The 26,937-nt window shown below is 50.4% G+C and overlaps 7 protein-coding genes across 7 annotated transcripts; 4 read left to right on the top strand and 3 right to left on the bottom strand.

Moving 5' to 3' along the window:
• Positions 1 to 1,884: 1,884 nt before the first annotated feature.
• N7496_003891 (multicopper oxidase) lies at positions 1,885 to 3,924 on the top strand (the record flags this gene model as incomplete). The annotated part of the gene is made up of 5 exons (XM_056696822.1): positions 1,885 to 2,079; positions 2,135 to 2,361; positions 2,410 to 2,580; positions 2,635 to 2,760; positions 2,808 to 3,924. The coding sequence occupies 5 exons, from the start codon at positions 1,885 to 1,887 to the stop codon at positions 3,922 to 3,924; spliced, it is 1,836 nt and encodes a 611-aa protein (XP_056559034.1).
• A 1,948-nt stretch (positions 3,925 to 5,872) lies between these two features.
• Positions 5,873 to 12,528, top strand: pksP (polyketide synthase alb1; the record flags this gene model as incomplete). Its single annotated transcript, XM_056696821.1, has 5 exons — positions 5,873 to 6,159; positions 6,220 to 6,508; positions 6,568 to 9,996; positions 10,054 to 10,809; positions 10,867 to 12,528. The coding sequence occupies 5 exons, from the start codon at positions 5,873 to 5,875 to the stop codon at positions 12,526 to 12,528; spliced, it is 6,423 nt and encodes a 2,140-aa protein (XP_056559033.1).
• A 642-nt stretch (positions 12,529 to 13,170) lies between these two features.
• On the bottom strand, positions 13,171 to 15,417 carry N7496_003889 (uncharacterized protein; the record flags this gene model as incomplete). The annotated part of the gene is made up of 3 exons (XM_056696820.1): positions 13,171 to 14,118; positions 14,171 to 14,863; positions 15,013 to 15,417. 3 exons carry the CDS (start codon positions 15,415 to 15,417, stop codon positions 13,171 to 13,173), a joined length of 2,046 nt encoding a protein of 681 aa, XP_056559032.1.
• Positions 15,418 to 15,700: 283 nt separating this feature from the next.
• N7496_003888 (putative flavin dependent monooxygenase) lies at positions 15,701 to 17,229 on the bottom strand (the record flags this gene model as incomplete). Its single annotated transcript, XM_056696819.1, has 2 exons — positions 15,701 to 17,087; positions 17,159 to 17,229. The coding sequence occupies 2 exons, from the start codon at positions 17,227 to 17,229 to the stop codon at positions 15,701 to 15,703; spliced, it is 1,458 nt and encodes a 485-aa protein (XP_056559031.1).
• Positions 17,230 to 17,790: 561 nt separating this feature from the next.
• On the top strand, positions 17,791 to 21,628 carry N7496_003887 (uncharacterized protein; the record flags this gene model as incomplete). The annotated part of the gene is made up of 2 exons (XM_056696818.1): positions 17,791 to 18,186; positions 18,242 to 21,628. 2 exons carry the CDS (start codon positions 17,791 to 17,793, stop codon positions 21,626 to 21,628), a joined length of 3,783 nt encoding a protein of 1,260 aa, XP_056559030.1.
• A 150-nt stretch (positions 21,629 to 21,778) lies between these two features.
• N7496_003886 (NAD(+) diphosphatase) lies at positions 21,779 to 23,139 on the bottom strand (the record flags this gene model as incomplete). The annotated part of the gene is made up of 3 exons (XM_056696817.1): positions 21,779 to 22,479; positions 22,536 to 22,982; positions 23,043 to 23,139. The coding sequence occupies 3 exons, from the start codon at positions 23,137 to 23,139 to the stop codon at positions 21,779 to 21,781; spliced, it is 1,245 nt and encodes a 414-aa protein (XP_056559029.1).
• A 381-nt stretch (positions 23,140 to 23,520) lies between these two features.
• N7496_003885 (glutamine-dependent NAD(+) synthetase) lies at positions 23,521 to 26,572 on the top strand (the record flags this gene model as incomplete). The annotated part of the gene is made up of 16 exons (XM_056696816.1): positions 23,521 to 23,549; positions 23,646 to 23,764; positions 23,818 to 23,968; positions 24,018 to 24,076; positions 24,150 to 24,339; positions 24,428 to 24,453; positions 24,509 to 24,600; positions 24,650 to 24,814; positions 24,864 to 25,611; positions 25,663 to 25,666; positions 25,719 to 25,761; positions 25,811 to 26,001; positions 26,060 to 26,184; positions 26,250 to 26,289; positions 26,352 to 26,407; positions 26,463 to 26,572. 16 exons carry the CDS (start codon positions 23,521 to 23,523, stop codon positions 26,570 to 26,572), a joined length of 2,148 nt encoding a protein of 715 aa, XP_056559028.1.
• Positions 26,573 to 26,937: the final 365 nt, after the last annotated feature.

Here is a 26,937-nt window from a genome sequence, read left to right as displayed (position 1 = left end):
CGCGATCAACCCACCCTAGTCGAGTTGGTCGCAAAGGATGGATGAGGATCGAAGGAGGGTTCCGTGACCTCTGGCTATTTATGAATGGTGGTGCTTTTGTAGAATAGCAGGAATTTGGGCTGGGCAATGGGTAATTGCTGGCGGATCGGAGGGTGGTGCGGAGGTCGTAGTTGTAGGATGGGACCGAGATGGGGTTGCAAGGTACGCACGGTCGTAGCAGTAAGAAAAGCTCAAGCAAGCTGCATTGTGAGTATTGAGAGAACCAAAAGAAATTCAAAAAAGATGATACCGCTGAAGGTACTGCAGGTCACAAGAGAATGCGAAGGGAGAGAGTAGGAGGAAGAGGGATCAAGCAGGGCTGGCGGTTCAGACGGTGAGGCCCGAGTTGGGTTGTTTACGTGTTGACCCAATCGGGACTAGTGGCGGAGACCTGCCTTATCGATAAGCTTAATGCGCTTATGTCATGCTTCTGGTTTCCAGGGCACCGAGCAAGGATCGCCCTGGTTCCTGACGTCTCCATGTTGGAAGAACTCGATTATTGAATGGAAAGATAAGTAGTATCTCTTTTACGAAACGCTGAATATCTTCATCCAACCTCGTACTTTCAACTTCGAGAGTGGCTGATGTATGGCGCCTCCCGAGGTCGACCCATGGTTGCTTTGCGGCGCAACCAAACCTCTTTGGCCCTGGCAACCTCCCGCCTTCCCCCACTTGTTGGGGTTGGGGGCCACTGGCAAACATATTATTCCCCTCCGTGGCGTCAATGTGGGTGATATCGCTACGGTAATGCGATTGAGTTTGAGCCAGCTCGAACATTTTTGGAAGCACCTAAAGCCGCCACTTTATGTACCTACAGCCATCTTGACGTCGGGCATACATTCGACAGTTCAACTCTTCGAAAACTAGACGGGCGATATACATCCTAGTCCAATGAAGGTCTTCCATGACGAGGTATAAACAGCCAATGAGGCCACTACCATGTTTCACGGACTTTGGAATCCTCTTACATTACCTCGTCAGGCTAGGGCCTTGGGTGACTACGCCAATTAGACCAATTAATTTCTGCACATCAGGCATTCAATGGTTTAGTACGCCGAGTAGCGTTCACCTCAATCAACGGTCTGGTACACATATACCTCGCTAGCGTTGCTTATGAGATGCAATCGAACAAACACCTGTAAGAAACTCTTTGTTTGAGCACTCCGCTCAACAGGAGGTGTTCGTGTGTCGAGCCCTCGTCATGTTGTATATCGCGTCCGGATTGGGAAATGTCCAGCATTCCTCCGTCCTCAAATATGCCCAGCCACGACCAAACATCTTACTTTAGCAGGCAATTGATGAGCGCCCCTTGCATACAGTCATAGGCTTACCACATCATGCACCAGGTAGAGTCGTTCAGGGCAAGATCTTCGAGCATGACACGGCTTAGAGTAGACTGTCTCTCGGCCCGACTTGACCGACTTACCTATTGCTGATTGAAAACGGCAGAAAACTTGCAGCCAGCTCTTCCCCAGCCTCATGGACATTCTTCAAGACAAGAGCCCCTGAGCCGAAGATGCGTCTCCAACTTGGTATGCAAATCAGACAAACGCTGCAAAGCCCACATGTGGTCCGCGCTATTTTGGTCAACTATGCAAACATGTTTTCGGATCCCAATCGGCTTGTTGTGGCGTATGTTGCATAGGGTCTGGTATGCGTTGAGAATCATAGCTTGAACTATTAGAATCTCACGACTCCCAAGTTCATTAAAGCGCCCCTTGAGATCTACCGCTGATCCATCCTGTTCAGAGAGTGTTGAGAACAATCAACATTGGCCCGGGATCGAACTGGTCTGATATATTCTATATACTTCGACCTCAAATTAATACAAGAGGTGACTGAAGCATGGCGCGATTGAAGACCCTGTTGGCTTTAGCCGCCCCAGGCATCTTGCCCCTGGCTTGGGCTAAGCAGGTTCAATTCGAATTGAACCTGAGTTGGCAGAAAGGCGCTCCCAATGGTAATGTCCGTGATATGATCTTTATGAATGATCAATTTCCTGGACCCGAGTTGCGGTTTGACCAAGGTGATGATGTAGAGGTATGTTTTGACACTGAACTCTGGGGATGGAACCGACAATACTAATTAGCCCTAGGTCGTTGTAAACAATAACATGCCCTTCAACACCTCGATCCATTTCCACGGTATTGAGCAGCAAGGTACCCCGTGGTCCGATGGTGTCCCTGGCTTGACGCAAAAACCGATCCAGCCAGGGCACAGTTGGACATACCGCTGGAAGGCTACTCAATATGGAACCTACTGGTACCATGCTCATGCAAGATCCGAGATGATGGATGGGCTTTATGGGCCAATCTGGATCAAGTAAGATCTTTGGACCCCTGACATATCGTTCATTGCTAATTCGTGTAGCCCCGGTCCGGACGTGCTCGATCCATTCCATCTCATTTCCAACAACCCTGATGACATTGAAGCTATGCGGGAAGCGGAAAAGAATCCCCAACTTGTCATGTTGTCAGACTGGGACCACTTGACAGCTGCTGAGTACCAGCAGGTGCAACAGGATACCCGAGTGGACATATTGTGAGTACAGGTCTAGGTAGATCGTGGGATCAACGGTTGCTGATACGGATATAGCTGCATGGACAGTGTTCTCGTCAATGGACGGGGTGCGGTTTATTGCCCTGGGACTCAAAACATATCCGCGGTTGAGCTTTCTTATCTCAAGACGGCGATTAACAACCAACCGCTTACTGACAAGGGGTAAGTGACACCAATTTTGATTGAAGTTGTCTCCCTCTATGCAATAGCTTACGCCTGTTTATCAAATTTAGCTGCTTGCCCAACATCTACGAAACGCAAGGAGAATTCCCACCCACGAACCCGGAGCGCATTCCTGAAGGGCTCAACTCTGGCTGTGTTCCCACAACGGGCCTTCACGAAATCATCGAGGTGGACCCTAATAATCAATGGGTTGCTCTCAAATTTATCAGCGCCGCCTCTTTGAAGTCTTTGATGTTCTCTATCGACGAGCACCAAATGTATATCTATGAAGTCGATGGAAGCTACATCGAGCCACTTCCTGCTGATAGTGTCAGCATTTTCAATGGTGAACGATACTCCGCTATGGTTAAGCTTGACAAGCCTTGGAAAGACTACACCATCCGAGTTCCCGACACACAGGGCGATCAGGTCATCTCTGGCTTTGCCACGATGCGATACAAAGGCTCATCGAATTCCGAACCCTCTAAGCCTTCCGTTAACTATGGCGGACAGAGTACCTCGGATTCAGTTGTGCCCCTAGAACAGAGAGCCATGAAGCCTTACCCAGCAGTCTCCATTCCTCGCCATGCTGACCAGCTGGTTAACCTCACCCTCGGCCGCTGGGGTTCCGCCTACACCTGGACCGCCGCTGGTAATGCACTCTATGACGTTATGGCGAACTGGGATAACCCTATTCTATACGACCTCAGTGCCAAAAAGAACCTTGCCGAGCAAGTGACCATCCAAACCAAGAATGGGACGTGGGTCGACCTGCTTCTACAACTCGGAGAGATGCCGGGCACCCCCGCCATTCAAGCTCCTCATGTCATGCACAAGCACTCGAACAAAGCCTTCATTCTGGGTGTTGGTCCCGGCTTTTTCAATTGGTCTAGCACCGAGGAGGCTTACGAAGAGCGTCCTGACCTGTTCCAGCTGGACAACCCTCAGAGGCGAGATACCTTTGTCACCAATGGCCCTGCGGGTCCGACGTGGATGATTTTGCGGTACCAGGTAGTCAACCCGGGTCCCTTCCTGCTCCACTGTCACATTGAAACACACTTGTCCAACGGCATGGCTGTTGCCTTGCTTGATGGTATTGATGCGTGGCCCCAGGTTCCCGCAGGTGAGGACCAAAGCCCTTGGCGCGGCGCAGACAGTCGGTGAGGTACAGAGTGCCAGCCCCAGCTCAGCCAGCAGCCAAGCCGGAAAGACTGCCTTAAGTCATTCTTCTGCACCTGTCGCTTCTGTGCCTTACAATCCAAGCACAACGCCTACTCCGGCTGTTTCTACACCAGTTGCGCTTCCTAGTTCGGAGGCACCACCACAGTCTCCCGAGCCTATTCCTTACGCCGAGCCTGAAACCATTTGGGATATGCGCAAGCTTTAATAAGAGGTCAATAATCAAATGGACGCGGGAACGTACCTCTGCCAATATGTAAATAAGGCTGCGGCCTCTTGACTTATAATAATAATACTTTTTTGGGACTAAGATCGGCCACACAAAATAATCAAGGCCATCTATTAATGGCAATACTATACCGATACGACTCAACGGGAAAAAAATCCCTCTTCACACTCTTAGAGTATTTTCGATATTTCTATTTCCGGCGGTGCATTCTAGATACTGGAGCTTGGTCAGCTGGGCATCGGTTCGTAACGGCTGACCCACCGCGATCGATGTCCATCCAGGTTTTTGGACCCTTTTTTTTTTTTTTTTTTTTTTTTTCCCCTTTCCGAAATCTACGAGCTGAAAACTTAATACCTCGTTATGGGAGCTTTATGAAGGTTGGATAACGTCGAGCAAGGTCGAGGCTCCTGCTTTTTGAGAGAGATGATTGGAGAGAACCCGAAAGTGCTTCCGTGTCCTGTTTGATAGTTCAGTTAATTGATTGCAAGTGACACATACTCATAAGACTCATAAAAATTGAAAGCTACCATATGGGACTAGATTTCGATGATTCTAGAAGATGATCGACATTGAACACACGCTTCTGACGGCACTGGATCTGCGACAAAAGATCATGCATGTTTACCCGGGATCTGAACGCTTGATCTGGTCATGTCATGACGTAGGGTAGAGACTACTATGATCCTTCGAGAGGATCTTCAAATAGATACTTTATTTGAATTTGGGTCTTCGTATTGCCTTCTTCATTTGGTGTTGCATTCCGAAAATCTACTGATTTAATAGTTGTTGGTTCAGTCTATTTTGATACTTTGAATAGAAACGCTGATATTCCTTGATACCCAGAGCAATCGAATATCTAGAAAGAGTATTTGAATAAAATATTAAAGGCTTTTATACTGAAAACTCGTACCTTCATCAGATGCTCTCTCCCCCTGAACGTCCAAAAAACCACAGGAGTAAAGGGGGTTTCTAGGGCAAGACAATCACGTGATGCATGGATGATTGCGGCTGCAACCTTCTGAAAGCGGCGAACCACCTCTTTGTCAGTGCAACTATCTCCAGCATTTTGCATCTATCCGGTTCCCCATCCGGAGTTTTCACCCTGATTATGTCGTATATCATGGAAATATACTCTGCGAAATGGCTTTTCTATCCGCAAACAGCATTCGGCCAGCAAGGGAGCTAATCTCGGTTTCCCGGTACCTCTAACATCCCGTAAGGGCAATCAGGGTCCAGCCACGATTCGAAGGAATGCGCTGCCATCGGTCCATAGCTTGATTTTCTTGACTCCACAGCCTTAAAACAACATTGCACGCCTTAGCTTCAGCGCCGACTGCCGTAACCGTTCCACTGGCCAGACTCCGATCGCCTTGTTATTCCGGTCGACCGGAGTACTACCAAGGCAAAAGTACTGGATGCGATACCGTGGAATGACCTGTTAAGTCAAAATTCCCATATCGTCACTCTAGCTTTCCATGGAAAAACAGGGAATACATGGTGTAAGCTAAGAATTTGTCTTCTGTGCCAAGAGCTTCCATAACCTGATGATGTCCTGAGACAAGAAATCGCCCCACAAAGAAGACTATAGCCGGATGTTGCATGTATAAAGTATGACCCCCAATACTTCGCGCAAGGCCTTGAGCTTTTTTTCTCCTCTTCTTTCCTCGTAAAGTTTCGCACCCCTGGCTAGCATCGGGCTTGAAGATGGAGAGCCCCAGCCGTGTGTATCTCTTCGGAGACCAGACTGCGGATTTCGACTCAGGCCTTCGCCGCTTGCTGCAAGCCAAAAATGACTCGCTGCTGATAGCCTTCTTTCAGAAGTGCTATCATGCCTTGCGCAAGGAAATCAGCCAGCTGTCGCCATCCCAGCGACAGTTGTTCCCGCGATTCACGAGCATTGTCGACCTCCTGGCCAGATATAGAGAATTTGGACCCAATCCAGCTCTAGAGAGCGCGTTGGCAACAATCTATCAGTTGGGGTGCTTCATTGAGTAAGAAAACCCCCCGATATTCATCTTTCGATCTTAGCATACTAATCAAGGTATGAACAGCTATTATGGAGATCTTGGACATCAGTATCCGTCAAAGTCCGAGAGTATCATAGTTGGCCTATGCACAGGCCAATTGGCTTCCGCTGCGGTTAGCTCTTCTAAAACAGTTGGAGAACTGATCCCAGCGGGCGTTGAGACGGTTGTTCTGGCCCTGAGACTCGGAGTTTGTGTCGTGAAAGTGCGCGAGCTTGTCGAGGAAAATAGGCCCTCACAAAGCTGGTCTGTCCTTGTTTCTGGAATGCGCCAGGAAGAGACTCAAAAGATTATCGCAAAATTTGGTCGAGCAAATGTGAGTAACTACCAAATCAAGCAAAAGAACGGAACCCCCGTCTCTGACATCATTTTCAGGCTTTGCCTCGCGTTTCACTGCCCTATATTAGTGCTGTGAGCCCCAATGGCCTGACTATCAGTGGAACACCCAGTGTTCTGGGGCAATTTGTCGAAACTTCGCTCCCAAAGGAGTCGAAGCCAGTGAGAGTTCCAATTCACGGTCCCTACCACGCCATCCACCTCTATGATGACAGAGACATTAGCCGCATCCTGCAATCTTGGCCAAAGGAGAAGTTTGCGAACTACGTTCCTCTCATCCCCGTGATATCGTGTGAGAGTGGCAAGCCATTCAATGCCAAGAATCTTGAGGATCTGCTGAGGCTGTCGCTTGAGGAAATCTTACTCCGTCAACTTTGCTGGGACAAGGTTATTGACTCGTGTGCATCTGCTCTCAAGTTGACCACCTCGACATGCACCTTGTATCCCATCTCCAGCACCGCAACTCAAAGCCTGTACGGTTCGCTGAAGAAGATTGGAATATCAAATCTGGAGGTTAACAGCACTATTGGTGATGTGAAGAAGGATTCCGAGACTGCCAACAGCACCGGTCGTGCCGAGCAGTCTAAGATTGCCATTATTGGTCTGTCTGGAAGATTCCCCGAAGCTCAAGACACCGAAGCGTTCTGGGATCTCTTGTACAAGGGACTCGATGTTCACCGTGAAGTGCCTGTAGAGCGTTGGGATGTTAAGGCCCATGTTGATATGGAAGGGAATACGAGGAACACGAGCAAAGTTCAATACGGATGCTGGATCAATGAGCCAGGCCTTTTTGACCCTCGCTTCTTCAACATGTCTCCACGAGAGGCACTTCAAGCCGACCCTGCTCAGCGCCTTGCGCTTCTCACTGCCTATGAGGCCTTTGAAATGGCTGGCTTTATTCCCGACAGCACCCCGTCTACGCAGAAGAACAGAGTTGGTGTTTTCTATGGAATGACCAGTGATGACTACCGTGAAATCAACAGTGGACAGGACATTGATACCTACTTTATTCCTGGCGGTAACCGTGCTTTCACTCCAGGTCGCATCAACTATTATTTCAAGTTTAGCGGACCTAGTGTGAGTGTTGATACCGCTTGCTCCTCGAGCCTGGCTGCAATCCACGTCGCGTGCAACTCACTTTGGAGAAATGAATGTGACTCTGCTGTCGCCGGCGGTGTCAATATTCTGACCAACCCGGACAATCACGCTGGACTCGATCGCGGTCACTTCCTCTCGCGCACTGGAAATTGCAACACTTTTGACGATGGCGCTGATGGATACTGCCGAGCAGACGGCATTGGGTCCATTGTCTTGAAGAGACTGGAAGACGCTCAAGCCGACAATGATCCCATCTACGGCGTTATCTCCGGGGCCTATACCAACCACTCTGCTGAAGCAGTTTCTATCACCCGACCTCATGCCGGCGCCCAAGCATTTATCTTTGACAAGCTTCTCAACGAAAATGATTATGACCCGAAGGAAATCAGCTACATCGAGATGCACGGCACTGGAACCCAGGCCGGTGATGCTGTCGAAATGAAATCTGTTTTGGATGTCTTTGCTCCAGATTATCGCCGCGGGCCAAACCAGTCGCTTCATCTTGGCTCCGCCAAATCGAATATTGGCCACGGAGAATCTGCTTCGGGCGTTTCAGCCTTGGTGAAGGTGTTGATGATGATGCAGAAGAACATGATCCCTCCTCACTGTGGCATCAAATCTAAGATCAATCACAACTTCCCCACCGATCTTGCGCAGCGCAACGTCCACATTGCTCTCAAACCAACTCCGTGGAACCGACCAGATGGTGGCAAGCGCAAGACCTTCATCAACAACTTCTCAGCTGCTGGTGGAAACACCGCATTGCTTATGGAAGATGGACCCCTGCGTGAGCGTACTGGAAAAGACTCCCGAACTGTATACCCGGTGGCCGTCTCTGCGCGGTCCCAGTCTGCTCTGAAGAACAACATTACCGCTCTTGTTCAGTACATTGACAAGAACAAGAACTTGTTCAACGTCAACGAGTCCAAGCTTCTTGGTGACCTATCATATACCACTACAGCGCGACGAATCCACCACCCATTCCGAGTCACTGCCACTGGTTCTACTCTGGAGGAGATCCGCAATGCATTGAACTCGAGTGCAAGCCGCGACGGCTTTTCTCCAGTCTCCGCAGTTACGCCTGGGATTGGTTTCGTCTTTACAGGCCAAGGCGCTCAGTACGCTGGAATGGGCAAGGAACTGTTTGAAAACAATTCCCAATTCCATACAAACATTGAGCACTTGGACCGTATTGGGCAGAGCCAGGGTTTCCCATCCATTATTCCATTGATTGACGGAAGTGTGCCCATTGAGGAATTGAGTCCTGTTGTTACCCAATTGGGAACCACTTGCCTGCAGATGGCTCTCACCAAGTTCTGGGTCTCGCTGGGCGTGACCCCTACCTTTGTCCTGGGCCACAGCCTGGGCGAATATGCTGCACTAAATGCCTCTGGTATTCTTACGACCAGCGATACAATCTATCTCGCCGGTCGTCGCGCCCAGATGCTGACGGAGCAATGCAAGGTGGGAACCCACGCTATGTTGGCTGTTAAGTCGTCCGTCGCACAGATTAAGGAGTTCCTTGACGGCGATACCGCAGAGGTAGCCTGTATCAATGCGCCCAGCGAAACTGTCATCAGCGGGGCCATTGACACGATCGACCAACTTGCAGAGAAGCTTTGCAATGAAGGCTTCAAGGCGACCAAGCTGAAGGTTCCTTTCGCTTTCCACTCCGCCCAAGTCGAACCCATCCTTGACGGCCTTGCAGGGATTGCCAAGGGAGTTACCTTCCATGAACCTACTATCCCGTTCGTCTCTGCTCTGTTGGGTGATGTCATTGATGGGGCAAACCCTGAAGTCATTGGTCCTAGCTACTTGACTCGTCACTGCCGGGAGACTGTCAATTTCCTTGCTGCCCTAGAAGCCACTCGTCATGCTAAGCTCATGAATGACAAGACTCTATGGGTCGAGGTTGGCTCGCACCCGGTCTGCTCTGGAATGGTCAAGTCGACCTTCGGGCCACAGGCTACGACAGTCACATCTCTTCGTCGCCAGGAAGATACCTGGAAGGTGCTGTCGAACAGTCTTTCGGCCCTTTATTTGGTGGGCCTTGATCTCAACTGGAAGGAGTATCACCAAGATTTCAGTGCCGTGCACGAAGTCCTTGCTCTACCTGCGTACAAGTGGGACCTCAAGAACTATTGGATCCCGTACACCAATAACTTCTGTCTGCTCAAGGGTGCTCCGGCTAAACCTGCAGGTGAGGCTGCGCCAGTCACGAATTTCTTGACTTCCTCTGCCCAGAAGGTCTTGGAGACCAGCGGCGATCAGACATCTGCGACTGTTGTGATTGAGAACGACATTGCGGATCCAGAGTTGAACCGTGTCATTCAAGGTCACAAGGTCAATGGAGCCGCGCTCTGCCCATCGGTAAGTCTTTGATTTCTAATGCAGTTCAGACAGCCTTTTAACTAATAACAAAAACAGTCTCTCTATGCAGATATTGCCCAGACCCTGGGAGAATTCCTGGTTGAGAAGTACAAGCCGGAATGGAAAAATCGTGGCTTCAACGTCTGCGATGTGGTGGTTCCCAAGCCTCTCATTGCAAAGGGTGGCAAGCAGCTGTTCCGCGTCTCTGCTACTGCCAACTGGGCCGATGAGAGTGCCAAAATGCAGGTGTGGTCTGTTACCCTCGAGGGCAAGAAGATTCTCGACCACGCATCCTGCACAATCAAGTTCTTCGATACAAGCATCGCTGAACTCGAGTGGAAGCGGAGTGCCTACCTCATCAAGAGAAGCATTGAACATCTCAAAGAAAGCACAGAGACGGGTCAGGCCCACCGCATGAAGCGCGGCATGGTTTATAAGCTGTTTAGTGCCCTGGTCGAGTATGACGAGAACTACAAGTCCATCCAGGAAGTCATTCTCGATAGCGATCAGCACGAGGCTACTGCGTTGGTTAAGTTCCAGGCGCCTCCTGGTAACTTCCACCGTAACCCCTTCTGGATTGACAGTATCGGCCACTTGTCTGGTTTCATTATGAACGCAAGCGATGCGACTGATTCAAAGAATCTAGTCTATGTCAACCATGGGTGGGACTCTATGCGCTGCTTGAAGAAGTTCGATCCCAACGTCACCTATCGCACTTATGTGCGTATGCAGCCCTGGCAGAATTCAATCTATGCTGGTGATGTATATCTCTTTGATGGAGATGATATTGTGGCCGTTTACGGTGGTGTGCAGGTATATTTCCCAAGCTCAACTCGCACTTCGATGCAAATACTAACACTCCCAAAACAGTTCCAAGCCTTGTCTAGAAAGATTCTTGACACTGCTCTTCCTCCTGCCGGTGGCTCGGTCGCTAAGCCTGCCGCTGCTTCTAAGCCCAAACCCGCTCCTATTGACGTGGAAAAGTCGCGAGCTCATCGGCCCAAGGAACCTCCTGTGTCTTCACCCAAATCTGCAGGACCTAGTATCATCAAGAAGGTCCTTACTATTCTAGCTGAGGAAGTTGGGCTTTCGACGGGCGAGATGACTGATGAGCTGAACTTCGCTGATTACGGAGTGGACTCTTTGCTTTCCTTGACTGTCACTGGTCGCTACCGTGAAGAGATGGGACTTGACTTAGACTCCAACGTCTTTGTGGACCAACCCACGATCAAAGACTTCAAGCAACTGCTGGTGCAGATGAGTCCCCAGGATAGCAGCAATGATGGATCAAGCAGCGAGCCGGATCTGTCGTCTGCAGCTTCATCGACTGATCTCTCGACTCCGAATTCGAGCGGTCTACCCACTCCTGCTAATGAGAAGTCTATGACGCTCGGACAGAATGAAAGTATGAAGCAAATTTGCAGCATTCTGACAGAGGAAATTGGCATTGAACCTGAAGAGCTTCGGGGTGACGCTAATCTTGGTGAGATGGGTCTGGACTCTTTGATGTCACTTACCGTCCTCGGCAAGATCCGTGAGACTCTGGATCTTGAGCTCTCTGGAGAGTTCTTCATTGAGAACCAGACACTCGACGAAGTTGAGGTTGCCCTGGACTTGAAGCCCAGGGCTGTTGTCGCCTCTGAGCCTATCAGATTGCCCGAGGAGATTCAGATCGAAGTCCCGAAGGTTGCTCGCAGCTCGATCCAACACCCACCTGCAACCTCGATCCTCTTACAAGGAAACCCCAAGACTGCGACTCAAAAGCTGTTCCTATTCCCTGATGGATCTGGATCTGCAACCTCCTATGCTACGATCCCCGGTATCTCCCCGGATGTTTGCGTCTACGGGTTGAACTGCCCGTACATGCGTACTCCCGAAAAGCTCAACTTCAGCCTAGACGAACTCACCTATCCATATGTGGCTGAGATTAGGCGCCGGCAACCTACTGGTCCATACAACTTTGGTGGCTGGTCTGCCGGTGGTATCTGTGCCTACGATGCTGCCCGGCACCTTATCTTTGAAGAAGGTGAGCGAGTTGAGCGCCTGCTCCTGCTCGACTCTCCGTTCCCAATTGGCCTTGAGAAGCTTCCTCGCCGACTGTATAGATTCTTCGACTCTATTGGTCTCTTTGGTGAAGGCAAGGCTCCTCCTCCCAAGTGGCTTCTCCCTCACTTCTTGGCCTTCATCGACTCGCTGGATGCCTACAAGGCGTCCCCCTTCCCATTCGATGAGATCAAGCATGCCGAAAAGATTCCCAAGACTTTCCTGGTTTGGGCCAAGGATGGAGTTTGCAATCAGCCGAATGACCCGCGCCCTGCACCCGCCGAGGATGGAAGCCCTGACCCTCGGGAGATGCAATGGTTGCTGAACAACCGCACCAACCTGGGTCCCAATGGATGGGATACACTTGTTGGCCCGAAGAATGTCGGCGGCATCACAGTCATGGAAGGGGCTAACCACTTCACCATGACTCGCGGCGAGAAGGCCAAGGAACTGGCAGCATTCATGGCGGGTGCCATGAACTCTTCTTGAACAAGCTGCATTGATTATCATGTTTTAATTTGTGTTGTGGCACTTGATGCTTGGAGTTGGCTAACGGTGCACAGTTGTTTTGGTCCTTTTCCTGTGTCGATCGATCATACTTCTACCTAATCTTCTCTTCTTGTTTGTTTTATTTTAACACACATAGCTCTGTGTACTAGCTCGGCCAGTGCATATACTCTAATTTCAGAATACGACAGATTGTTATCAGAAAGTTGAATGTGTTTCCATGTAGCAGATATTGTAGAGAAACAATGAAACCCTACCTGAATTTTAGAGCAATATCTTTATTTAACTGGCGATATAAACGTCATAGACAGCATTTCTAGTGGGTATCGGTTCCAGGACGTAATGGTAGGAAACCGTGGCATTCCAAGATTGGAGGTGATCTGCATCGCTTTTTGACTTACAGCTCCATGGAAACCATTTGACTGCGATTTAATCTCTTATGTGTTAAGGCTTCGACGAGACTATCATGCAGCTATTTACAATCGCGCGAGATGATCATGAATATGTAGTGAAATTGAGAAGCGTAAAGTCGCGCTATGGAGATTGCCAGATACTGGTTGACGCTTTGAACTCCTCTTTAAATGCAAAAGGCTAAACACTACGGCCGAGATGGAATGAATATTATCAGAAAGGCATCTCGGAACTGAACCGTAGGGCACTGCCCCGGCCAGCAAGACCGTTGCCATTGCCGTTATGGCCGACACCGGGGCTCGTTGGTCGGCTACTGGCAGCCCACTTCGGACTCCGGGGCTGTGTGCTTGTCGATCGCGTGGATGGGCGGTTCTTACGGATCTCCCGCAATTCATCTTCCTTCTTTCGTAGCAGATCGTCCCGCGAAGCGAGGATCAACTCTAGCTCTTTGATCCGGGCAAGGTGACGGACCGCGTCGTTTTTGATGTTCATTTCCCGAAGTTGGACGGCGTTGCCCTGAACCTTGCGAGTCAGGGCCTCATTTTCCTCACGAGCTTGACGAAGCTCATTCCCAGCTTGTGCGGCCACTGTGGAGGCGGTCTGATATTGCTCGCGAGTGTACTCTGCTTGGTTCTTCTCGTATTCTGCCTTACGCTCAAGGCTTGCTTTTTCGCTGGTAAGACGGCGAATCTCTTCCCGAGCCGTCTCTAGTTCTGCCAGAGAGCCGCCACCATTCTTGAGCTCCTGTCGTACTCCTTCAAGCTCGGCCTTTAGCTGTGAACGCTCCTCTTTCAGTTTGAAGAGGTCCTCCCTCTGCTTCTCGACTCGTTGCTCCATAGATGTCTTGCCCTCCGTTAGGCGATCGCGCTCTTGACGAGTCAGGTGTAGCTCCTTGGTTCTAGTTTCGTAGCGATGTTGGAGGATGCTCAACGCAGTCTCAAATTCTTGCAAGCGAGCCCGGGTCTGCAATAGCTCTCTCTGAAGTTGCTCCTTCTCTGTGTCATGAGTGGTCTTCATCTGGATGAGACTTCTCTCCAACGATGCCAGATCCCGCTCCAGAGTTTGGCTGGGTGGTTTCGTTGATTGAGTCATTTGGCTGGTGTCCTGAGTATCAACCCGTGCGCGTTTTGATGTGTAGTCTTCGGTTTCCTGCTCGTCGTCCTGTCGAAAGCTTTTTAGATGGTGAATGATTATGAAAGGATGTAGACCTTACCAATGATCGTTTCTGAGTGCCCAGCACTGGCTCTTCGGAGGAAGGTGTGGCTGAGTCCAGTTCATCGGCAGATACAAATTGCAAATGCTCGATGGCGGGGAGCGACCAACTAGCAAAGCTATCTGAGAGATAGTTGAGAATCTCTTCGGCATCTTCACACACATTGAGGGCATCATCCTGAAGGTCGCCGACGTCATCGTGGAAATAGTCGGTGTACTGCATGAGGAGACGTAGTCGCTCAGGCTCAGGCAACTGAGGTAGACAGCGTTCAATGTGTTCGCATGCGTTGGAAACAAGGAACCAGATCGCAGGCAGGAGACTCCCATTCCTGGTGTAAGTAGTTCGAAGATGTTGCACTGCAGGACTCTCGAGTTTGTATGATGTGTCAAAGACAAAAATGGCAGATGGCGGTTTGAACATCTCTCGCACCCCATCATCGGAATGGATGGCAAAGCTCAGGGAGTCCTTTTGCAGTGAGACCTCCAAGTTACCTCCAAGCTGCTCCCGGGGTTTGGTATGGGCAAATCCTTTGCCAAGCAAATAACGTTCAAGAATCTGACGTTTGTCTTCGCCTTGTACGGCAATGATGATGTGAAGGTCTCGCTCGCTACCAACTCGTATCAACCATCCAAGGAGCCGGAATTTGGCACTCGAGTACTCGGCCCACTCGGCTTCCCGAGCGAGTTTCGAGTCCTCGTATGAGACATGATGGGCAATATTCAAGTCTGGATGCGTAGATACATTGTTGAGTTTTTTAATGGTTTCATGTACCTTTGATAGAAGATATTCTTGCTGCAATTTGGTGTCAGTCTAGGCTACACAACACCGATGTACGGACTTACCTGAGAATCAGAGACCTGGCCAGCAGGGCCTAGGCTTGCGAGGAACTCCCTTGTGATGGCAGCGGAGTCAGTCAAGACACGATCATAGTCGTCTTTCACTCGCGAGTCCATAGGAAGAGTCACAGCGAACTCGGATGGCCCAAGACGGACCGATCCCGCAGGAGCGTCCTCTGGGCTCTCGACTGTCAAGGCGCTGGGTTGAATAGTTTGCATGGATGCTGAAGCATCGGATGTTAAATGGGGTTGAAGAAGAGATTGAGAATGAGCATGGTGAATAGCCGTGTGGGCATGCGACACAGAGTCCGTGTCGGAGCGTACACTGAGAGGTGCTATGGTTTCCGGAATAGATGTAGGCACTGTAGCGTCGATATCGCCAAGGGAAGACGGCGTTGGCTTGTCATCCATATTGAAAGAAAATTGGTGGGGGCCTGAATGATGGAGCGAATAGTAGTTCAAACCATGGAAATTTTACTTGTCAGAACGATGTGCAACTCGTGATTTTGTTCGTCGTTGCTGTCAATGGGGGAGGATGGGAGTGAATGCGCGCCAGCGACTCGAGCGGAGCTCCACGGTCTTCACGTGATGGGTACTTCTTATCGGTATCGCTATCGTAATCCTTATCGCTATCCATGGACCGAACTTTAACTCAAATCTCAAGACAGGTCATGTGATCTAGTTCTATACTAAACTATATACTACTCTTTAGTTTCTGGTCATCAAAGATAAAGCCAAGCTCCTCAAGAGTCCTGACGCTAGCCCTCCGATCGCCTCTCTGTACAAAGGCTCTCCTTATATCAGGGAATAATGCACGCATCCACCGTTCCCGCTCTCCCCAAAACACCCCCTGTTTGCCATGCCCACCATTCGAGAGCCCTGGGCGTGGTTTAGCTGATGCAGCCCAGGTATACATGAAGTTCAAATAATCCGCATCCATTGGGAATGGAAGTAGATGGAATTGCTTCCCATCTCCCTTGTTTGCCACTTGTGTATCTTCCCATGCCTGCATCTCTGCCTTTGAAGGGAGCTCGAGTCGTTGAGACCAAACACGGGAGAAGACAGCTGCCTGGTTCTCCGCCATTGGGAATGGAATCACACGCTGTGCAAGAACTGGAAACACCAGTGTAGGATGTTCAGAGTAAAACAATTGCTGATAGACGTGCATGGCTCTCCATCCATGTGTGATAACTGCTGGATTTAGAGATGAAAGGAAGGGGAACGAATAGAAATAGCCCGTGCAGAAAACGACCGCATCAACGTTTTCTTCAATATGGCCATTAGCGAATCGAAGGCCTCGGTTGTACTTGGTTGGTGAAAGGAATTCAGCAATCTCGGGGCAGATGATCTTATCAGATGGGGCAGATGCAGCCAAATATGACTCTGAGCGTTGCGACGCAATAATCGGGCCAGCGGACACTGTGTTTATTTGGGCGCCAATATCAAGCCCCGAGGCAGAATTTCCTACTACAACGACTTTCTTGCCCGCAAAAGGCTCAGGTGTGTCGTAGAATTTGGAGTGTGAGATTGTCTCGGGGTACGATTGATCCCAATTTCCGATCCCAGGAATGTCGGGGAGATAAGGAACGGTGAAGTGCCCACTTGCCACGACCACTGCATCGTAAGTTTGAGTAGTATCCTGGCCTTTATGGAGATCCTTTGTCGTAACATCCCAAGTGCTCAGCTTGGGGTCACTCAACTTGACATCCAAAACCTGGGTTTCAAAGTGGATATGGCTTTTTGTAGCCTCGGCATAATCCTCCAAGTACTGCTTCACAGTGTGATGCTTGGGGAAGAGCTGCGCATCCCGCGGAAAAGGCTGATCAGAGAAGCGCATTAGCTCTTTTGGAATATTGGTTTCGAGTCTGTCATACAGAGGTGACACGAAGACGGCGCCGGATGAGCCATCTGCTTCTTTGATCCAGGTCGGCTTCTCCGCCGGTTCATATGGATCAAGCTGAGGGACAGTCGTGGCCAGCCCAGCTTTCGCGGAGCTGGGACTGTAATTCCAGGCGCCTCCAACCGAGCTTCTTTGTTCGAACACGTCGATACGCTCGAAGTGTTTTTCTGCCAATAGGAACCTACTCGCCGTAGTTAGCACATCAAGGTCTAGTATTTGGTCGCAAATGGTGGTATCCTAGATCCGACATACTTCAACGAGGCAAGGCCAGATGGCCCTGCTCCAATGACTGCAACTCGGCGGACTGGATTTGCGAGGGCCATCATTCGATTATATCAGTTGAGGGGATGTCGAAGGAAAGTGGAGGGCCAGCGGGCGCTGTCGCCATAGTGGAGTTGGACCTCAAGCTTATCGGGGGTTGCGTGCTAGTCAGGGTGAATATTGATTTGTCGGAGAAGGCCTTCAGGCGATTGAGATTTCAACTCCTAATTTAAGAAATATAAAGAGGACTCACGTATGTTATTTTTGACGTCTGACTTCATTCGAGTCATGCATATCTCTAGGAATTTTATAGTTGACTTGGAGGATTTCGAGTGGTCCATGGCTAAGGCAGAAAACGTAATTTTGGTAATACATGACGTCCACCCGCTGCCTGGGTATTGTACTCATACGGTGGCCTTACCACACCGGAGTAAATGCCTGAGATCGAGATTCCCGCAGTCGCACCGAGCTCGCGTGTTTGTCCAGCTCTTTGTTCCCCCGACTCTTTCTTTCACCTTGACCAAATAACCTACCACCTTCGTCCCGACCTCCACAGATGGTTGACCCTTTACCCATGATCGCGAAATGTTGTTGTTGAATGAGGAAAAGCCGGTGTAATGATCATGGATGTCACCGACCAGTCTGCGCTGTCTGCGCCGCCGACGCGGCCGCAGTTGACCAAAACTCCAATCGCTCACCTGTCTCCTACCCTTGAACATCCCGAGGACAAATGCATCTATGCGACTGTTAGCCTTGTCTGGCCGTATTCCTCTTCAACCAAATCACTGGCCCTACTCCTGGCCGAGCCGGATTTTCGCCTTCGTCGGCCGAATGGTCAGGTTAAAGCTGTCTTTCACGGTCGCGTCGCAGAAACCGTCGCGGAACAGCATATTGGGATTGGAGAAACTGTTTGCCTTTCTCTGAAAGACCCAAGCTTTGTTCCCAACGATGCCGCGTCCCAGACCCCTGGAAGGAGTATCGCGTGGGATCTCTGCTTCGAACGCGGCTTGACACTCGAGGTACGCTAGCCTCAGAAACGTCAGTCTCCAGAAGGTGCTAACAGCCGCCCTTTAGGTCGACCGGTCTTCCCAGAATCTGCCCTCCGTCAGAATCGAAGTGGAGCTTCCTGCGCCGCATGAAGCCGAGCCACCATCTACTCCACGCTTGATCTCGAACGATTCCGACACTGTGCTAGCACCTACTCGGGAGTCCTGGGGGTCGCCAGCATTTCACAAGTCTTCGCGGAGGTCCTCCGGAAGTGCAGTAGATTTCGCCTTTGATCCGTTCACAGAAGAGGATGGATTCGTGCCTGGGAAAGGAAGAAAACGACCGAGGTACAGCCTCCAACGAACCGAATGGCGCGTTGTGGACGAACCGGAGAGTCCTGAAGAGCGCGAGGAACCAATGGACTGGGAAAAGGCTCTGGAGGATGAGATAGATGCCGAATCTGACACAGAAAAGTCCGCGGATATCGAGCCCGCCGAAGATGCTTCCGTCCCAGTCACGTCGGATACCGTCAATCAGGCCAATGTTGAGGACCCATTTCAAGATGAATCTGCTGTTTTTGTCAAACCATCCCTGGACCTCGCTGGTGGCCTCTTTGGTAGGCGTGCGCCGCAAACCGTCGACTCTGGACCGACCACTTCTGCTCCCCAAAGTCCATTTGGAAACCTGTTCAGGCGACCCACAGATACTCCTCAACTCCGACCAATACCTTCTCCCGGTCTTCCAATTCCATCACCCCTTATTTCGAACCAGGGAAATCAACAGGAATACTTCGCGCCATTCCATATTGCCCCGTCTGCCCATGATGTTGATCATGCCTCGACGTCGGATCCCAACACTGCCGTGCAAGAGTTAGATTCTTTGGCTCAAGCTGCCCAAGAAACCGAATTTCATGAGATGCCAGACCCTACCGAGCAGCCACAGGCTGTACACGACGATGAGACCTTGGGTCACCCACCGCCGCTTTCCAATAGCCATCAAGCACTGGATTCTGTGCTTGGGGGTTCTCCCGTGGGTGCGGCTGATCAATTGCTGACTGTCGATTTGGATCAATTCCACTCCCACACGGCTGTGAATGAATCCAACCTTATCGGCACAGATACTCGAGTAGAGATTGTTGAAGAACTACATATGACGATCTCGACTGAACAATTCGATGCCCAACCCTTGAATGAGGCAAAAGATGAGGCACTACAAGATGATTTTGAGGCTCATGGTACACCTGATCTCGAGGTTGGAGAGCAAGAAGTTGAAGGGTCCCAGGGGACAAGCCCCCCTCTAGTGCCTATGGAGATGCCACTCGATGAAGCCGAACCAGACGAAGATATGGCCGAGGACACTGCAGATGAAGACGAAGATCAAGGCCTATCTGAACTCGCTGGTGATGATGCTCTGACGCAAAATGGCAGTGTTAGCGCCAACCAAAGCGATGCCGAGGACGAAGTTCGTTACGAGGAAGATGCAGAGGGAGAGTACTATTCTGAGAATGAATTGTATGATGAAGAGGAAGCGATAGAATCTTGGTACGAGGATGAGAGTCATGCGGATGAAAGTGAAGACGAGGACAACGAAGCGGCTGGACGGTCACCAGCGCAGCCCGAAATCATTGTCCTAGACAGTGACAGCGAAGACGAGAGTGCCTCAGCGCAACCGACAGCGACATCCCCACACCATGCTCGTCAGCAGTCTGTGTCTTCTGAAGCCCCACAATCATCGGCGGAGGACGAGCGAGAGGATTGGTCTGTCGTTGAAGACGATTCAGATCACATTGTTTTAGAAGACCAAGACTCTGGCGATTATGAGTCTGAGAATGAGTATGAAGGCGAACGCCATAACCGAGTTGATGACAAAGACGATCGTGTGCACGACAGTGATATGGAGGATGATGAGCCATCTGCAGATGATTTAGCACAAGATGACTACAGCGAAGAGCGTTCCTCACGGGATGGGTCTGTTGAGGAGGAGCCAGATGGCGAGGAGCACCTTCAACCAATTACCGAAACCGAAGATGCGGCTGTAGTTGAGGGGAAGCTGGAGACCTTTACCGAAGTGGAAGTTCATGAAGTTCAGCCCGGCCAAGGCATTGACATGTCGATTTCAGCGGAGGAACCACCGCCTCATGACCCGGCTGGGGAGCAGAGGCACCCAACTACCCATGATGAGGAACGCCCGTCGGGAAGAAAGCTCAAGGCCTTTATGACCGTGGACGGGGCTCACGATTGGCCCGAGGTTACCAAAACGCCAGAAGAAAATCATGAAACTCCATTCGCGGATGGCACTCCCGGCATCGAGAAGGAGAAAGAGATTTCCGATACACAAGAAGATACCCTCGAGTCCGATGTGCCCGCTGAACAACACCCCAACAAGGGCCTTTCATTTGATGCCTCCGCCTTTGATCCGACTGAGCAACAGCTACCAACTCCTGATCCCACCCAGGAGGTGTTGCCTGGCGACAAGTCAGCACCCAACAATGAGCAAGAGGAAGAGTTGGCAGTGGCTGGCGAGCTAGCTTCGCCAGGGGATCTAGATATCTCCCTCGCCACTGCACCAGAAGAACTCATTGCTCCCGGGCAGCAAAACGATGCAAACAACGCAGATGTTGTATTGCCGACAACCGAGCTTACCGATGACCGTCAACAAGATGATGAGCAAGACATTGCAGCGCCAGAGTTGACAGTCGAAGCCCCCAAAACCCCGGTAGTCGTCATTAGCAAGCCCCCAGTCCCAGATCGCGATGCCCACGGGCTACGAAGCAAACTATCCTACTTTGCCCCTCTTGCTACGCTTGCGGATCATTACAACGCGCTTGTGGACACAATCTCTGTTGTTTACGAGGCCTCCCCGGTCGCAAAGGCGACTTCTGGCTCTAAAGAATATTCTATGACGATCTTCCTTACTGATCCATCGATGGCTGGCACAACCCTTGAAGCTAAGATTTTCCGTCGATACAAGTCTGCTATGCCATCGGTGGCCGAGGGTCAAGCCATCCTCCTGCGAGACTTCAAAGTTCAGAGTCATAATCATTCGATGACTCTTGTGAGTCTCGAATCCAGCTCTTGGGCTGTGTTCGACGGCTCTGGTCCGGAAGCAAAGATGACTGGCCCGCCTGTTGAATACGGATCTGAAGAATTGGCCTTTGCATCCGGCTTGCGGCGATGGTACTCTGAGGCTGGAGCAGGCATGGTGGCCGACAGCCAACTCCAGGCATCCATCAAAAGAGATAGCCGGTCGTTCACGCCAAGTAGTGTGGCAGCAAGTGATGCTGGAAGTCTGGATGAAACGCCGTCAGCCCGGGATTCCCCATCTGCTCGGGGTTCGCGCCGCTCTCGCCGAAGTCACCGACGGGTTACTATTCATGAGCTGCGAGACGGTACTCGCTACACCGAGGTCGGATCCCCTAGCGGCCAGCATGGGATTCACGAACTGCGCGATGGTACGGTTTATGCAAATGAATGAGAGGTTAGAGCGAATATCTCTTCATATCTCTCAATATACAAGAAACACATGACATCTATCTACTCTCTTGGAGCTTCTCTGTATTTCTTCCCCTCGCTTCTATATATGTACCGGGAGCTTGCTTGTAAATACACTGTGCACTGCGCTCCATCACATCTTAGATCTCTCTGATTGGAAATAATCGGCATTGACGGCTGCGCGAATCAACTGATTCGCAATGGCCGTCTCGGGGGGCAGCCGCAAGCCACCCTTATACTCGGGGCCTGCACCAGAGCTCAAGTCACTAGTACCAATGCGTAGCGCCTCCTCAACCTCCTCAATTTCAAACCAACGAGCATCTTCCAGCTCAGGGTCATGCTCGAGGTTGATCTTCTCATGTGCGGCATCACTGCACTGTGCAATCGCTCCGATCATCAAATTGGCCGGGTACGGCCAAGGCTGCGAGGAGTGAATCAGGACTCGTGAAAGCGTCACACCAGCCTCCTCCCACACCTCTCGCCGAACCGCGTCTTCGATAGACTCGGCAGGTTCGATAAAGCCGGCCAAGGTTGAGTACCACTTGGGTGGGAACCGCTTGCCACGGCCAAGCAAGATGCGCTTCCCATCGGCAGATACGACAGCCACGATGATGGTGGGGTCTGTGCGGGGGAAGGACAGATTGGAAAGAGTCGTGCGCGTGTTACATTCGGGGCGATCTTGTGGCAGGCCTTCGGCGGTTCGCGCTTCGTCCGTGGGGGGACAGGCGCGCTTGGTGCCGGCATTGACGGACAGCGTGCGGTGGCCACAGGTACCACAGAAGGTATTGCGGGTGTTCCAGTCCATCAAAGCGCGCGCCTGCGCATAGATAGCGGCTAGACTATTAATGAGCTTCTTGCTTTTTAATTCTATCGTGGTTCTCTGAACATACCTTCGTCCGGAGTAAATGTACTAATAACTCTCGTCTGGAAGAAAGACAAGCCCTTCTCCTCCATAGCGCTAATTATGTCTTTGCAAGCAGTCTGCTGAGCTGCAGAGCCCTTGGGCGTCACGTCGATAGCGAAGAACGGAATTCCCGTGTAGATCTTATGCGTCATGCTGCCCTCTTTGCGGCTTTCGTCCAATCCGAGGAAGATCAAGTTGGCATGCGTCTTGCGCGAGTCAAACCCCTTGATCAGTTCCTCCTCGGACTGGTCAAAGGTGTCATTGGGAATGAGGCTGCGCACTTCATCATATTTGGCATAGTATACCTCGGCCGGTGAGCGGGTGAGCGGGGCAAGATTATTGAGAAGGAGGAATTGGGTAGATGGATGCTTCAGGGCCGAGGACAGGAATGGGTGGTCATTTCGTAAAAATGACAACCGATTGATGGGAGAGCCTATACACAATCAGCTGTACTCTTTAAGAATGTTCTAGCAACCCGCCATTGTCCACGTACTGGAGAAATAGTTCACCGTCTCTTTGCCGAAACGCCGCGACAACATGGATTCCGCGAGCGTATGGGCCGGGTTGGGGATTTGAGAGGGCGCGCTCATGCTGATAATGAGCGTAGATGCGCTAGCAAGCAGATCTAAAAGGAAACAAAGGGCCGCTGGAACGAAGTCTAGAGGTATGTCAAAGTTAAGAAGAAGCAATAGCCGACCAGGAACAAGACCAGCTGGGCTGGGCAGCAGTAGGCTATTAATCAGCCGGGGAGATTCCAATCGGTATCGACATTTCCATTCTTTCATCGGACTTATGCCGATATCGCCGTTATCGGCTCAAAATGACGGTAATACGAGACAAAGCGGGGGAATCTTTGATTTCAGCATGCAGCCTCCCCACACACGTGACCCGGTTGAATCATTTCCATCGGAGAATGAGAGAGCTCACTTTCGTACCTTATCGCACTCAAGAACGGAGACTGTGACTTCATCATGGGGCACCTGGTAACTTTGGCGACATGGTATGAGCTTCTCCGCTGTTTCTGAAGCTTATACCTCCATTTTTGGAGCTTCACTACCCTTCCCACCATTACCGCATCAGGCTAATTTGACTACAGCAACCTGAACCAATGGGCTCTCGATTGGGAGGGTAACCGGGATAGGATCATTGAGAGTATTCGGCAAGCAAAGGCTGCTGGTGCTACTCTAAGAGTTGGTCCGGAGCTTGAGATTACTGGTAATTTGTTTGAAGATGAAGCTTGGCGCATATGGACTGACGATAGCCGGCAGGATACGGCTGTCTTGATGCCTTCCTTGAGGGTGATACCTTCCTCCACTCATGGGAGATGCTTGCCCAGATCATCGATCATCCGGATTGTCAAGATATTGTGGTAGACGTTGGTATGCCAGTCCGACACAGAAATGTTCGATACAACTGCCGGTATGTTTTGGACTCCCTTTTGAAAAAATACCTGCTAACAAGTTTCTAGCATCATTTTCTATAACCGCAAGATTGTTCTCATTCGCCCTAAAATGTGGTTGGCCAACGGTTTGTTCATCTCTCTTATAGTTGCAAAGCTTTCGAATGACGCCATTGCTTACCGATGCTTTTCCTACAATAGATGGAAATTACCGCGAATACCGCCACTTTACCCCCTGGCAGCGCCCCCAAGAGACTGAGGACTACTATCTCGAACAGATTGTAGGCAAGATCACTGGACAGTACAAGGTCCCCTTCGGTGACGCGGTTATCAGCACAAGAGATACTTGTCTGGGCTTGGAGACTTGCGAGGAGCTATTTACCCCCAATGGGTGCGTAGATCAATACCCCTCACCTGCCTATCTGCTCTGTACTACAGAAGACTATCACCAGTGGTATCATGCGCTAATATCTTCAAAGTCCTCACATTCCCTATGGACTGGCAGGTATGTATCCTCACATCGGATTTACGTGGACTTATCTGACATGTGTCTCGCAAAGGTGTTGAGATCATCTCCAACTCTTCCGGCAGCCACCATGAGCTTCGAAAGCTTGATACGCGGTTGAATCTCATCACTCAGGCTACCAAATTGGTCGGTTTACTTTCCAAACATCACTAAAATCTCTGCTGACATTGTTCAGAGCGGAGGTATCTACCTCTATGCCAACCAGCAAGGATGTGACGGTGACAGACTCTACTACGACGGCTGTGCCATGATCGTCATCAACGGGGAAATTGTTGCCCAGGGTTCCCAGTTCTCTTTGAATGACGTAGAGGTAGTCACTGCTACTGTGGATATTGAAGAAGTACGCTCATCTCTATACCAACCAAGTACTACATATTAACCTATAGTAGGTCCGAACTTACCGAGCTAGCGTCAGCCGTGGCATGCAGGCAAGCAAGCAATCACCATACGAGCGCATCGATCTTGACGTTCGACTCTCCCGTCGCCCCGAGGATGCCGATCCTAGCCTTACAGTATCCGAGCCTCGCAAAGCTCGCATTCATGCACCAGAAGAAGAAATTGCTCTTGGACCTGCCTGCTGGCTGTGGGATTACCTCCGGCGATGCGGTGTCGCCGGGTTCTTCCTCGCTCTGAGCGGTGGTATCGACAGCTGTTCCTCTGCACTGATCGTGCACTCAATGTGTCGACAAGTCTTGAAGGCTGTCAACGAGGGCAATGAACAGGTGATCAAAGATGTCCGCCGTCTCTGTGCTAAACCCGCGGATTCGGATTGGCTTCCCTCCTCCAGCCAGGAGATTTGCATGTGCATCTTCCACACGGCGTACATGGGTACCCAAAACTCTAGTCACGAGACTAGGGACCGAGCCAAGAGACTTGCTCAGGATATTGGCTGCTACCACATCGACTTCAATTTCGATACAGTCGTTACTGCCATCATGAACGTTTTCACTGCTGTAACAAGCTTCCAGCCACGCTTCAAGCTCCACGGTGGTGCACCTGCCGAGAACTTGGCTTTACAGAATGTGCAGGCCCGTATGAGAATGGTTTTCTCTTATTTGTTTGCCTCTCTGCTACCAACTGTCCGTCAGCGTCCCGGTGGGGGTGGTCTGTTGGTGCTTGCATCGTCGAATGTGGATGGTATGTCATTCCGCGACTTCCTTGATGACTAGATACTAACGAAGCTTGTAGAATGGTTCGCATTTCGAAATTCTCGGATGTGGTTGAATATTGCTAACGATACATAGTTTGCGAGGCTATCTTACGAAATATGACGCCTCATCAGCCGATGTAAGCGACAATGCTGACACCGTTAAACTCTGTACTAATAGCTATCTAGCTCAACCCCATCGGCAGTCTCAACAAGGTTGACCTCAAACGGTTCATCGCCTGGGGCGTTCACGAATTTGACATGCCCATATTGACCGAGTTCCTGGAGGCTACCCCGACCGCTGAGCTGGAACCCCTGGCAGCCGCACAGTCTGACGAGGTTGACATGGGAGTCAAGTATTCCGAGCTGGGTACATTTGGGTGCGTTAAACCTTGCATCTAGTTTTGAGGTAATATCAAGCTAATAATATGACTACAGTTACCTCCGGAAGGTGGCCAAGCTAGGCCCGTGGTCTATGTATGAGAAGTTGCTTCACGTCTGGGGCAATGAGCTCAGCCCTCGTGAGATCTACGAGAAGGTCCGCCACTTTAGCTTCTACTATGGTCAGTCTAGACTTCCTATACGTCCCTCCAGATATCCGGAAAATAAGATACTGACAAACTTTCAGCCATTAATCGCCACAAGATGACCACGATCACACCGGCATAGTGAGTCAACTCCGCTATTTTGGTCGTAATTATGCTCGTGCTAATCATTCAATCTCATTTAGTCACGCACTCGATTACTCTCCCGAGGATAACAGACATGATCTTCGGCAGTTCCTATGTAAGTCATACCATTTTTCCCACTGGGGACGAGTACCTGATACTGATTGATTCAGACCCCCCATTCACATGGGCATACAAGAAGATGCTGGCGAATGTTGAATTCTGGGAGTCTAAGGGCTGGACAACTGGCAAGGGACAGAAGAAGAGCGTCAAGGCGGATTAAAGGGCGTTGTCGCAGATTCGGCCTGTTTTCTCCTATTTGGGATTCTATTTCTTGATTCTTTCAGAGATTTAGATCTACTTTGATATGCATTTGATGTTTAGAAACACCTCTCTGCGCAAGGACGTTCATCAATGCCGATTGGTAATGAACCACATCAACTGTTCCAAAGTGCCTACTCATATTTCTAGTCTTATTGAGAACATATCGTGCTACTAGCTCTTGGGAACTCGGGGATTTGCATGGTGGCAAGTATCGAGATACCGCAAACTGTCAATATTCAATATGGAGGATAACGATTGACATGAAGTATTTGAATTATTTAACAAGAAAGAGAAAGACTGCCAAGTCAGATAGCAAGAGCCAAG

The sequence above is a fragment of the Penicillium cataractarum genome (assembly GCF_028827025.1).
Source record: "Penicillium cataractarum strain IBT 29864 chromosome Unknown utg000002l, whole genome shotgun sequence".
Taxonomy (NCBI): Eukaryota; Fungi; Ascomycota; class Eurotiomycetes; order Eurotiales; family Aspergillaceae; genus Penicillium; species Penicillium cataractarum.
The sequence above is the reverse complement of the archived record's forward strand: the minus strand, read 5'-3'. Positions and strand labels throughout refer to the sequence as shown.